General features: G+C 41.1%; 1 protein-coding gene across 2 annotated transcripts in view; it reads right to left on the reverse strand.

Annotated features, from left to right (window-relative positions):
• Positions 1 to 13,871, reverse strand: part of dock11 (dedicator of cytokinesis 11) — a 105,514-nt gene that overhangs the window by 17,970 nt on the left and 73,673 nt on the right. For both annotated transcript variants that reach the window (XM_083992695.1, XM_083992694.1), the window contains 5 exons: positions 11,595 to 11,710; positions 8,172 to 8,309; positions 5,540 to 5,722; positions 5,055 to 5,168; positions 2,097 to 2,312 (listed from right to left, as the gene is read on the reverse strand). In XM_083992695.1, the coding sequence (XP_083848821.1) occupies positions 2,097 to 2,312; positions 5,055 to 5,168; positions 5,540 to 5,722; positions 8,172 to 8,309; positions 11,595 to 11,710 (767 nt within the window). The remainder of the gene's footprint in view (positions 1 to 2,096; positions 2,313 to 5,054; positions 5,169 to 5,539; positions 5,723 to 8,171; positions 8,310 to 11,594; positions 11,711 to 13,871) is intronic.

Consider the following 13,871-nt stretch of genomic DNA (forward strand, 5'->3'; position numbering starts at 1 on the left):
CGTTTTCTAAAAAGAAATATGTGTAATGGAACGATAATCAATAATTTGTGCAGTCCTGCAATAAAGTATATAGAATTATTAAAAGAATAAGTCAAGGTAAAGAAGATAAAGAAAACATCGATAAATAACATTGATAAATAACTTTAAAGAATAAAACACAGGTAACACTGCCAAAATTATTATATTATTATTATATACACAGAAATTTAAATATTTATGTATGGTCCATTAAAGCTCAAAAGTGATTGTATTTATTTTGTGTTTGCCATGAGTCTCACTGTGGCTGGGAAAAAGCTGTTATTGTACGCTGCCGGTCCTGAGTGCAAATTCCGTACAAATGACAATAAATTGAACCTTGAGTGTTTCATTAGTCAATGCTTTTAACTTCAAGGTCGCAGCGGGGGCGTTCAGATTCATCACCATTTAGCTTGTCCTCATGGAAACACTTTGCAGCGCATGTGTTGTCAAACCGATGAAGCCTTTTTTCTGAATTTGCAGCACATTTGTGTATTTGAAAGTGTTTACTGAAGTTGCATTGACTTGAGCACTCAGGGCCACCGTACTCTCAGTTATTTTGATTTATAAATATTTGTTTTTTTCTTTGTCGAAATATATTACTGCAAAATAGATCAAATGAACAAGAAGACAATATAAAACATACGTTAAATAACTGAAACTGAAAAATGTAAAGCAAATTACATGAAACTGAAAAATCTAAAAGATTACATTAACTCGATTAGGAGGGTCTGCTGCTGTGTCGCCTTGTTTTTTCCTGTTTGTGAAAGTGCTCTGAGTCGGATCAAATAAATAAATTAGCTGAACTCTGGCAAACAGCGGGACCACCCAGGATCCCGCTGTGTTGCGACTTCTCCATCTGGAGACCATCAAAAGATTCTCCCTTTGATTAAGAAATAACCCCACGTTGTTATTACAACCCTAAAAAAGGAAAGTAGATCGAGAACTTTTCTCTTGAGATCAGCCTGCCCTGTTTACAGTGTATCTACTGCTTAGCAACCACAAGCAAACATTTGTGACAGCATCACCGAAATAGAGTGGCCGATACTGTAAAAACAATAGTATCAGAGCTCAGGTTGTTATTACACTGTAATGTGGTTCTGTTGTTACAGCCTATGACATCGACTCCAGAGCAGATACAGGATGAGTAATCCTTCCTTAAAGGGATAGTTCACCCAAAATTCAAATTTCACTTTCAATTATATACTCACCCTCATGTCGACTAAGAGCTGTGAGAATTGAGAGTCCTCCGTGCCTTCTCTGAGTTACGAGGGGGGGTCCGCGCAGCAGTATTTGTCCATATAATGGTTGTCAATGGATACCAACTTTCTTCATCCAAAAAGACACACCAAAAAACATCCAAATACCTCCATACTGCTCGTCTGTAATGTCCCTCTTGTATTGAAGCCCCGACATGAGAAATTGTTCCGCCGGTCACAGGAAGAGCAGTGAATTGAGACACTGGGAGTTTCCGCTACAAACAAGCTTAAAACATAGACTTTTTTTTTTTTTTTCGGAACAATTTCTCATGTTGGGGCTTCAATACAAGAGGGACATTACAGACGAGCAGTATGGAGGTATTTGGATGTTTTTTGGTGTGTCTTTTTGGACGAAGAAAGTTGGTATCCATTCACAACCATTATATGGACAAATACTGCTGCACGGACCCCCCGTAACTCAGAGAAGGCACAGAGGACTTTCTCACAGCTCTTAGTTGACATGAGGGTGAGTAGATAATGAGTGTAATTTGAATTTTGGGTGAACTATCCCTTTAAAATCTGGGTTTCTTTTATCTTTTTTAATTAAATACTTAATGGTAATCGTCCATCTGGTCATCCTTTTTTTTTCTCTCTTTTTTGTTTTTGTACAAATGTGAGTCATGTGAGGATCCAGACCCAAGGCCATAGCAAATATGCACAGATGTCTAAAAGTGATACAGTACATGGGTCAAAGAATCTGCTTGTCCTATCTCAGAGACACATCTAACATGGAACAAAGACACTCAAAGATAAAGAGCCAGACAGATAAATAAATACATTATGAGACACAAAGAGAAGGAGATATTAATAGTGTCCCCGTACCTCAGAGAGATCTCCGTTCTTGAGGTGTGCTCGGGCCATGCTGTCCAGCCAGGTCCGCCTCAGCTCCGGGGTGCTGGCGTAGGACCGGGCCAGACTGTACTGGAGGTCCAGAAGCATCTCCGGGTCTTTCTCGTGCTCTCTCATCTGAGCCGTGGCCATCAGCACGGTACGGATCCGCTTGGTCAGACCTTTCACCTCCGAGGGGAATGTTGTAGACTGACAAAGACAAACAAAGACATGGTCAAACAGCTCATCTTAATTCATTATCTGACTTATTTTAACTTTTAGTAGATTGAAGAGATAGAAGATAGTTATCTTAAAACAATGTGCTCTTATTTTGAAATCCTTTGAAGGGGAAAAAGAATCAAAGAAATGATTGGCAAGCATGTAGGGAACTCTCCCAGCACTAGAGCTGCTGTGCTTCTGCCTTTAAATGAAATCAAACCATGAATGTGGTTAGACTGCCACTGACCATCATCACTCAACAATGCTCCTGTTTGCTGTGAAATACTGTACTTTGCGTTAAAGAAAGAAAAACCCACATTTGTCCCTGAAATAACTTGAGACTGGCAAAGATAAGAAGAAACAAAAATGTAGTGAAAACGAAAACCAGACATTGCTTTTGAATTGTGTTCGACAGAATTATTTTTAAAAAACAAACTAATGAAAAATTTAGATCAGGATCATAGAAGGCCAGGACAGTCCAGTGTTTTGTTCTTAGCCGTTCTTGACTGAGACCAGGCTTTCTGATGGTTTGATTGATACTTTATTGATCCCATTGCTGGGATTCTGACACTGGGCAGCACATTTGGCTCCAGAATGCCTTGATACTCTTGAGATTTCACTGAACCCTGCACAGATTCAAGACTCCCTGTACCAGCTGCAGCAAAGCAGAACCAGAACAGAACCGAGCCTGATCCATGTTTCACAGTAGGTACAGTAAGTGTTCTTTTCTTTGTATGCTTCATTTTGGCATCTGTGTAAGATGAGATGATGTGACTTGACAAAAAGCTTCAGTTTTGTCTCATCTGTCCACAAAGCTTCTGGGAGAACGTCCCTTTGTCCTTTACTTTGGCCAGTTTCAAGTTATTTCAGTGATGATTGTGGGTTTCTCTTTCTCTAACAGAAGGGTACCAACATACAATTTTGTCCATGTCTGTGTACATGTATGACACAATGGAGCAGAGTGATTTAGAAACAGGATCCAGTTGAAAGCGGTCACATTCAAGATCGGAAAAGTCTTATCATACATTACACAATGACTGAGTTTGAATGCGTGTTGTGAAATTTGTGCGTGTTACAAAAAGCTTTTCCCAGAACCAGTGATTGCACATGGGACTTGGAGGATAATCTGACCACTTCAGCAGGTCACACAATGACTATGGGACCAGTTTAATGAGGAAGTGACATTTAGGGGCATGTTGTCATTTCAGGGCTCTGCAAATTAGTAGAAACTAAAACTATTGTGTCATTGGCCGCCGGTGAGTAGAGTAAGTGTCATCTGTCGGCAGTAAATTAATTATAGCCACGGGGCTAATAGGTGGTTTGTAGTCACGCAATTCCAATGACGCACAAAGTTCAGATGGGGGGAAGGAAGTGGAGAACGGCGATAGGAAATGAATGGAAAGTGTTGGGTGAGCCCGCAAGTAGCAGGCATTGTCTAAAAATAGAAAAACATATCGGATATGATCCATACACACTGAGGAAAAGTGGAAAAAAATAAACCAACCGCCTCTCTTTTATCTGCGGGTTCTCCCACAATGTTGTTATTATTTCGTTTTTCCCGGTTTGACTGGTTTGTTCAGCCGTAGACAGAGCAAAAGTTGGGCATTTTCCAACCGTTATCCTGCCGGCAAAACACTTCCTGCCCCCCAATCTGCAGTCGTGACGTTCCGCGTGACGTCACCTGCAAACCACCTAGCTCTAGGATAGAGTGGGTGACATCATCGGCTAGATTGGGAGAAGTTGTCTGAAACTGTCTGAATTTTTTTTCTTTCCACGCTGCTAGCGGCCACAAATGACACATGATGTTTTCCACAGTTGTAGACAAACGTGTCCTCTCTCTCACATTGTGCTCAAAAAAGCAGAGAGACTTACAGAATTTAAACTGTGAGCCTCTGAGTGCAGCCAGGTCCCTTCCTGCTTGCCCATTGACTCCAATGGGCTCTTTGCACAGCTCCACTACTTCCTGAACTTAATGCTGCTCCTTTGTTTCCTGTTTTACAATATTGGACAAACTGATTAATCCAGGTGTGTCTGAGTAGTCACAATGGTCGGACACACCTGGATTAATCCGTTTGTCCAATATTGTAAAACAGGAAACAAAGGAGTAGGATTAAGTTCAGGAAGTAGTGGAGCTGTGCATAGAGCCCATACAAAGCATTTTTGAGACAAGCAGATTTTAACTTGCATGGATTTCCAAAATATTTACTACTTACTAACACCAAAGATATATCTGTTCAGGTAGTCCTCTGGATGCTCACAGTCTGCTTCTTCTACTGATAGGAGCTACTGTTTTGTCACAGTTAGCCCAAATGGAATTGTTTACAAGGTAAATTCATGCGAAACCGCTGATACGTTTTTCAGCAAGCAGTCTCTGCATTTGCCTCAAAACAACTCTGTCTGGTAACGTTCTGTTATTATCTCATAGTGTGGTGAATGTGCAGGTCACAACTTGTCCACCAGAGCGTTTTGGAGTTGTTGGATTGCGTATTTGATGGGTTTGACGAGGGAAACCAGGGAATCCCATTAGCCTCCGTAGCGTTCTAAGAACAGCTTGCACCGACAATTAAAGGTAACGGACCTACTGCTATGACTATAGGGATTGGCAATGGGCCAATTTGCCAAAATGTTGAACTACCCCTTTAAGGTTGTGGGTTTGATTCCCATGTTCCCTGGCAGCGCCTCCCCCGTGGCATTTTCTAGTTTTGTTATATTGTCGAGCGTTGTCTCCCGTACCTTCATGGCCTTGTCACTGTTTGCAAAGTTGTTGATGATGGACAGAGACTCCTGGAAGCGCGAGCTGCCGGTCAGCGCCACGTCGGAGATGAGCTGGCTCACTGCGATGATGATCTGGAGGAGGAAGAAAAGGCGCGGAGAGATGATGAGGTGCAGGTGTAAAAAGAGAGGAAAGGAAAATAAGAAGCAACAGAGGAAACACACTAAGAACATAATATTGACAGAGTCCAGGCAGAGCTAATAGAAACTGGTCTGCTACTGTTTTACTGTAGCAGAGGAGCTGGAAACTCCACAACGCCGCAGGACATCTGTGTTTAAACTGTTTACACAGCCTCTTTACATTCTTCACCTCCGTTATGAAAGCAACTGAAGTATTTGGAAAAAAAGGCTGAAGGTCAATGATGAACATCAGTTTGAATACATAAAAAGGAAGCAGATGCCAGGTGTTCAGCAGCGTGGGGGGCAACGTTTCCACGCTACTTTACCTGCAGGTGTGTGCGCAGGAAGGTCTTCCTCTTGGTGTACTCGTAGTTGTTCCTCATCAGCAGGTAGAGCAGCGCGGACGCCTCGGCCCTCAGGGAGCCCAGCTTGGAGACGCAGCACTTGAGCACCTCGCAGCACAGGGCCTCGCACAGCGTCACGCGGCCCTTAAACAGCACTGACGGGAACTGGAGGGAGACGGGGTTAGTGCACCAAAGGTCAGATTCAAGGCAGGGATGGGATTACGTAACACTGTATAGAGGTGAAGGCAATGACTGTGTGACCCAAACAACACATCACATTTCCATCTTTCATGCTTTGTATTGTATAAGATTTGTATCTACCTCCATATTTACATTTATCTCATATTGCACTGAGGTTGCCTTTTGATATTTTTATGTTTATAGATATGTTGTCAGTTTTTGTAGTCTAGTTTTGATTGAACAGAATATTTCAGCCCTAGAATTAAAAAAAAACATCTTATTTATGGGTGTTGTTTTTCTAAATTTGCTCTTTTTCCTTTTTATTTTGCCATCCGAGAGGTTCCTCAACAGTTACAGTGTACTGCAGTAACACTTTGATGCTTTTAATTGATGTGTGGAAATTGTTTATCCAAAGCAAAACCAACCAGCTTCTCTACATATTTTGGCACTACCCACTTCCCAGGCTTCTTGATGCTTTCCACCATTGCATCTCAAACTGTTATTCTTATATTCTGATGTATTTTACACCTAAATGTGTGATTTCTGCCTTTTCTTTCATTGACCTGTACATATAAACAGCGTGAAGTGCTCTCAGCAAAGCCCCCTCTGTAAATTTAAGGTCCTGTATTTTACACTCATCCTGTGTTAATCCATAAGAACATGACCTCAGGGTTTACAGCTACTCTCTCTGGAGCTCTACATTCTAGACTCAGGTGAACAAATCCTGCAACGTTGGACAGATAAATGTCGTGAGGAGAAGCTTTGTCGTCTTTCCTTGATCAAGGGCCTAATTTGGTTCAATAAAGCATTTATTTGAACCTTTTTTATATGGTTTGAACCAGGTCATGCATCCCAATATTGCTATCGGTTTCAGGAGATCTAGAAAAAAACATGTCTTGTCTGGGCTCAGCATAAGCTTATGGCCAATGAAAGACTCTTGAAAGCAGATTGTAGATTCATGACTGTCGATTTTAGAGTGGGATCAGTAAAATTGTGGATATCACAAGGCATGGAGGAGGGTATAATACTGTTGATATAAAGCAGGGGTCTCCAGCCTTTTCCTCCGAGAGCTACTTTTACAAAATGACAATGGCCGAGAGCTACAGTACTCATGTTTTGTAACATAAATTCTTTACATTAGTAAAACAAAACTGTGTTTCCCACTCTTCATGGAAATAGTATGTTTTTAGCTTCTACCATACTGATAACTGAAATTGTATTACAGTAATTGTATTACTTTCGGGTATTGTCCCTCCTCTATTAAATATGAAAGGAGGCTGAAAATCACAGGACATGTCTGTTCTGATGATACATGCTTCAACCAAGGTGGCGCCATAGGCAGGGAAAATCCTGGATCAAGTTTTCAAATGTATGTATGATTCATTAATCCTTTGGCGAGCTACTGGGAAAAGGGGCTGCGAGCTACTGGTAGGAGTGTTGGAGACCCCTAATATAAAGTGTTGCTGTTTCTTCGTGGACTGAGCACCTTTATTAAAAGCACTCATATAAAACCTGTCTGATCAAAGAACACTTTAATTTTGTCAGCAGAATGGTGGATGTAGGAATAAAGGATTTACTTTATTTCGCTTCTCTAAATCATTCGTCCCCTCTGCACTCAGACTTTTAAATTCCTCATAGGGTTTCTCTATTTTTTATTTTTTATACTATACCCATTTCAAGCTTCGTATTGTTGTTGTTGTCTGATGTGTGTTGTACTGATTTTGTATTTATTGTCTATTTATTGTGGGCCATGTAGGCCATACAAACCACGACAACCTGCTGCTCAAAATGAATTGCCCCCTGTGGGATTAATAAAGTTGTTTTGAATTTGAATTGAATTGAGATGGTTATTTGACAAAAACTTCAGCAATCATCATGACAACAGGTTTTAATACTCCCACTGAGCAACACTACATCTTCATGTCAGGAACTGCAGTGAGTCAATGTGGATGGGGGGTGACTAAGAGTGATTAGGCTTTGTGTTGAATTTGGCCAAGTAAGCAACAGAAACATTTTAAAATAGCACAAGTCGGGTAACTCACAGAGAGAACACGTTTTACATTTGGCAACTGTCATTTCTTTTCTTCATGTATTATTTTTTTACCAGGGACTCTCTCACTGGCTAATCTCTCACATGCCAGGACATGCTGATTTTATCAGAAGACACTGCTTTGGAAGTGGGAGGTCCCACTCCTTAGGAAATTGTGTTAGAGCATGTCTCTATTCCCTAATGTGTGTGTAAATAAGACGTCTAAAAATACATATGATTGGGAGAAACCAGGCATCCATGACATCAACAGAACAGGACAACAAACACATCTGTTTGGTTTGCCTTCCAGATGTGGAAATGTTTTAATCAGCGTCCAAGCAGCAGAGACATACCAGCGTTCAAGTGACTACGAATGCCTACATGTTTACAAGTGTGAGAACAAACCTTGTTGATGAAGGCTCTGAGAGCGGCGAACACATGTCTGAGGGCGGCTTCCGATTGGCCGACTTTGAGGAAGGTCAGGTAAACGTCGAACACCTTCTTCATCAGCGGGTTGTGACCTTCGCTGTCCAGTAGCTGGTTCTGACACATACAAACACACACATGTGATGATGAAAGTTTTTTCCGAGAGAATATTACAATATGAAATGAGACATTCCTTCTATGTAGTGAACTTCATTCATATTGGAAGTGTATTTTTCAGTTTTTCTGAGGCTTTTGGTAAGTATCTGGTCCCCAGCTCTTTGGTTGCCATCCTGGGGGCTACAAGTGTCCTTTCTCTTCTGTCAATACATTTGAAAGAAGAGCAATTCAATTTGGGATGGTGATTGCAAGACTCTGTGCCTACATACATGGTTGGGAGAATTGTCAAACACTTTACATCTGGAGAAACTGAGATTCTACAATGAAGATAGAGGATATAAGTTTGATAAAAACATGGGATCTGGTACTGAATTACCTTTAAAATGTGAGCTCATAGACACACTATATGATTCTGTATTATGGCTACATACTGAATTTATTTTTTCTGCTCTTAAATGTTTTTGTTTATACAGTATACTCATCCTATAATGACCATCAAATATCGTTGTACTCCAAGATGTGCTGTGTTCTTTATATATATATATTTCTCTCTCTCTTTTTTCTTTATTTTATTTTTCTCTTGAAAATCAATAAATTATTTCTAAAAAAAGAAAAAAAAGAAATGAGATGCAGGCTCATATTTCAAACCGAACAGTTGTCCTCTTAGATCAGATTGTCTTAATTCTCTTCAACTTTGCAACATACAGAACTCAGCGAGTATTTGTGACTGGCTGCATGTCCAACACTCTCACTTCAAACACAGGTTCTCCATGGAGCTGTGTCCTCTCTCCTTTCTTATTTATTACAGTATGTACACAGGTTTTCCTAAGAAGGCAGCCACCTTGTAAAATCCTCTGACGACACTTCCCTAAAATCCTTTCTTCAATCAGACCGTGGCTGTGAATTATCTTCATTTGGATCTGAATGTGACAACAACTAAGGAGTTAGTCAGTGACTTTCGGAGGAATTGTCCCAGTACGGTAGCCAGCACCATCCATCAAGAGGATAAGTACCATGTTTGATAGAAAACACAGAGTCAGTTGTTAAACGTGGTCAACAGAGGACGTATTTGTCGCAGAAACCGAATTCTTTCAATGTTTCCAAGAGTATCTTGTGTAATTTTTATCACTTGTTTATTTAAAGTCTTGAAACGTCTTCCTTTATCTGCTGGTTTTATGGATCGCCAATGAAGGAGACGAAGGGTCTCAGCAGCATTGTTAAAGTCTGCTCCAAGAACATTGGAGCTCAGCTGACAGATCTGAGCTCTGGTCCAGAAAAGCAGACAGGGCACTAATCATCCCCCCTCCCACCAGGAAAACAAACAGATATGCCAGTTCTTTCATTCCTTCAGCCATCAAGCTGCAGCTAGACACAGAGCAGGCATTGTAAACCTGTCAGACTAAATGGGTCAATGTTTATTCATCCATTTATTTATTTTCTCGAGTGTAATTTATGGCACTGTGGTCCACGTATGGGTCCTGGGTGTTTGCTGATCTCTCTGGAGTTCATGCCAACTTGTTGAGTGAACTGACAGATCATGTGTTTCCTGTCTTTGAGTTTGTGACTCAAACCCAAATGCCCTATTTGGGTTAAATACAGTTGTTTGTACAGTAAGGCTGCCACACCGACCAAAGATTTTCTTGATCAACCAATAGTCGTCATTTATGGCGATTAGTCGACTAATCGATCACGTCGGAGTCTCCAAACCAGAACCGTCTGTAACAGCATCGGAAAAAGTCGCTTTTGACAAAACAAAACAAAAAAAATAGGGACCTGCCGTGCCGCGTGGGGAAAAAAAAACAGACAGCGAGTGACTTCCTGTATCTGGCCCTTCAAATTAAAAGCTCTATAGCCTCTCATATACAGTTCAGTCATAATGACTTGACGGCTCAAAATGTTTTGGTTTTTTTTCCTGCGACCAATCGACCAATGAAATTTTGGTCGACTAATGGCCCCTTGGTCAGCTAATGCTTGGTCAACTATTTGGGGGCAGAACCTAGTTGTTTGAACTTGAACATGTTTCTGTCATTCAGTAGGACACTGCATTGATTGCGATGACACAACACAAGGACGTTGCTTGCTAAATCCTAAATTACTCCCAGCTTTCATTCTGAAACATTCCAACAGGAAGTTCCCAAGCTTCAGTTCCTTTGAAACAGCTGGCCTAACGTGTAATATAAAAAAAGTGACAGTTCAGTAAAATCAGCAACTAATTATGTTCTGGCTATTCAATGATAAACATGAAATACTTGCTACATACTCATTTCTGGGAAAAAAGGCTACAATAAGAGTATAAATATACAGATGAATGGGGTAAACATCGAAAGAGTTAGCGAGAATAAAGTCTTAGGAGTAATTATCGATGATATGTAAAGTTGGAGACCACACATAAAACACTTGCAAAACAAGTTGGCCAGGAGTGTGTCCGTACTATGGAAAGCTCAAAAAATATTAAATCAGAAGTCACTCCATGTAATATATTCAGCATTAGTATCACCACATTTGCAATACTGTGCAGAAGTGTGGGCAAACACGTACAAAAGTGTCATGCACCCCCTGTTCACACTTCAAAAAAGAGCCGTAAGAATTCTACACTATGCCCAGTACAGAGCATATACACAAACCAGTTGTTCATCAATGCAAAAATCCTCAAACTACACGACTTAATCAACTACAAAACTCTGCAGATTATGCACAGGGCCGCAAACAGAGACCTTCCACAAGGTTTTTTCATAGACAGAAATGTGACACACAATCTGAGAGGAAATATGTTATTTAGGCAGAGAGTGAGAAATAGGCTAAAATCCTTTTCTATCTCAGTCACTGGTGTCAAACAGTGGAACAAACTAGATGATGAGGTTTAAAAATCAAGAAACGTGTGGGCTTTTAAAAAAGAAATACGAAATTCTATTCTAGACAATTATGAATTGATTTAAACCCAGAGAAAGGGGTCTAACATTATTCTGGACTGGCTGTCTGGAGTCCAGACCACAGCTCTGCTGTTGTATCATGTATGTAAGAAAGAAAAACTGCGATAAAATTAATGTATTCTGAATGATAAGCTTTATGCTCCTCCAGTTTTCCCTTTTGGCCATGTGCTTGTATTGTGTAACTGAAATTATGTGTGATGAAGTCTGATTCAATTAACATACAAAATACATATATAAATAAATAAAAACATCTGCACACAGATTTATCAATGTTGACAGTGAACGTCCACATGCTTTGAAGGTTTAATCACATTGAGACATTATAAGTGTGTTTTGCATGTGTGTGTGTGCTGACCTTGAAGCACTGTGTGAAGAACGACAGGACGTCCAGAACACTCAGGCAGACCTCAGTGGAGATGTTCCCCTCTAACAGGGCCTGATGGTGGATTTCTGCTTCCGATGGCCCCGTCCCTACAACACACACACACACATGTCATGGCACAGTCTTATTGCACAGAGAAACATATTAACAACTAACTATTGTTCTGATGATGACCACATTGCATGACTCCTGCTATCGGTTGGCCTGCTTTAATTTGTTTAAAGCAGATATCAGTGGAATGTTTTTGTTAATATAAGTCCTAAATAGTCCTATTTTCCGTCAGCAATCACTTACATGAAGTATTTCAGCCTAAACACGAGTCTCTCCGTCACTCTGCTCTGCTGTAACCCGAGGAGAAAATTTTCCTTGTGGGATACAAGTGTTATCCAATGAGGAGAGAGAACGGCATGAAGGGCTGTGTGTGCAGCCAAGGGATGCGCGTGAATGTGGTGACGTAGCACGAGGACCAATTGATGCCTGACAAGGGCGGGGGCTGCTAACTCATGGTGCGTTCAAAGAAACTCGTACTTTGTGTTTTTCCTTCCTGTGAAGTCATACCAGTTCGATCTGGTACGAGTTCACGGGTCGGAAGTTACGAGTGGCCGTTATAGGGAACTTTCACAGACAACAGGATGGTAAAAACATGAGCTACGGGTTACCTGGAACGCTACCAAGTCGTAGTTGTGACTTGAAGCTGTAACTTACGGTTTCAAAAGCCTGCCTTGAACGCAGCATTAGCCGAAACGGCCGTGAAGCTGATATCTGCTTTAATATGTTCAAAACAATGAAGACCGCTAGAAATATTCACTGTTTACTCAATTTGATTGCACATGCATTAAATAAGTCTCTTTAACTCTTGGTGAGAACATATGGTACATGTTGCACTTGGTCGTGGACATCAGAAAATTATTGTTTCTCATGAAAATGACCATGGGCCCACCAACAAATACAAATAGCCCGACAAACTTTGTAGTGACCACAGGGAACTTTTGCCTTGTTCTCAGGAAGAGTTTCCCCAAAACCAACAGGAAAAAGGCAAAACACTGGTACATGGCGGTACGTACAGGGCGGACATGCCAGTGCAGCATAACGGTGCCTTTAATCCTGTGTTTACTTCCAGAGGTCTACAGCGTTGTCCAATGAGAGTCACTAAATTATACGGTTCAGTTTAGTTTAGTTCTGTCTTTGATTTTAGACAACTCAACATTTACATGGTAGAAATGATAACCCAACCTGAATACAGTAGATATAGTTTTTCTTTAAAGGGATAGTTCAACATTTTGGCAAATTGGCCCATTGCCATAATCCCTATAGTCAAAGCAGTAGGTTTGTTACCTTTAATTGTCGGTGCAAGCTATTTTTAGAACGGCGGAGCAGAGTGGCGAGCTGCTCAGAGCTACGCTACGGAGGCTAATAGGATTTCTTGGTTTCCCTCATCAAACTCATCAAATACACAATCCAACAACTCCAAAACGCTCTGGTGGACAAGTTGTGACCAGTGTTGTTTTTGTTAACGATGACGATGACGAAATATTTTCGTTGACGCCCCTTTTTTTCATGACGATAACGAGACGGTGACGAGACGAACATGGCTCTCTGATGACGAAAACATGACGAGACGTGTGTGAGTTTTCGTTGACGAGACGAGAACGGACGTAAATGTTAGTGGTCGGGCTGTGATCGCCTCTACATTCCATATTATGGATTGTCATTACTCTAAGCTGCACACGATTTAGCAACGGCTCCGTCAACAACAGAACAACGCTGCTGAGACGAGCCGCGGTGCGCCGCCGCCCGGTGCTTGTGATTAGAGCGGCAGAGAGCAGCAGGCAGTGATCCGCTGCTCTGGTGACCTCGGTCAGTGCGGTGCAGCCGCTCCGCGGCGCTGACGGGTGGTCAGACGTTCAATTGCATGACATTTCTGCTTATTGTGCGTGTAATCTGTCCATTAAAATCAACAAGTGTCTGCTGCATCCTTGTGTGGTCACGTCCTCCACCTGGCATGCAGCGCACATTCTGCTCAACACACCTGCCGTCACTCCATCAGAAAAAAAACTGAATGCACTACTGTTACCACTTTATCTGTGTGTAGGCTAATGCATAATCCTCAGACCATAAAGTATTTGGCATTGGGTGGAAACATTATGTGTAAAACCATTCCTTTATTTAATTAATATGTTTAAAGACTTTTTTTTTTACTGAAACTGACTAAAACTAGACGAAAACCTTGTTCAGTTTTCGTCGACTAAA

This window comes from Trachurus trachurus, assembly GCF_905171665.1.
Source record: "Trachurus trachurus genome assembly, chromosome: 18".
NCBI classification, from domain to species: domain Eukaryota; kingdom Metazoa; phylum Chordata; class Actinopteri; order Carangiformes; family Carangidae; genus Trachurus; species Trachurus trachurus.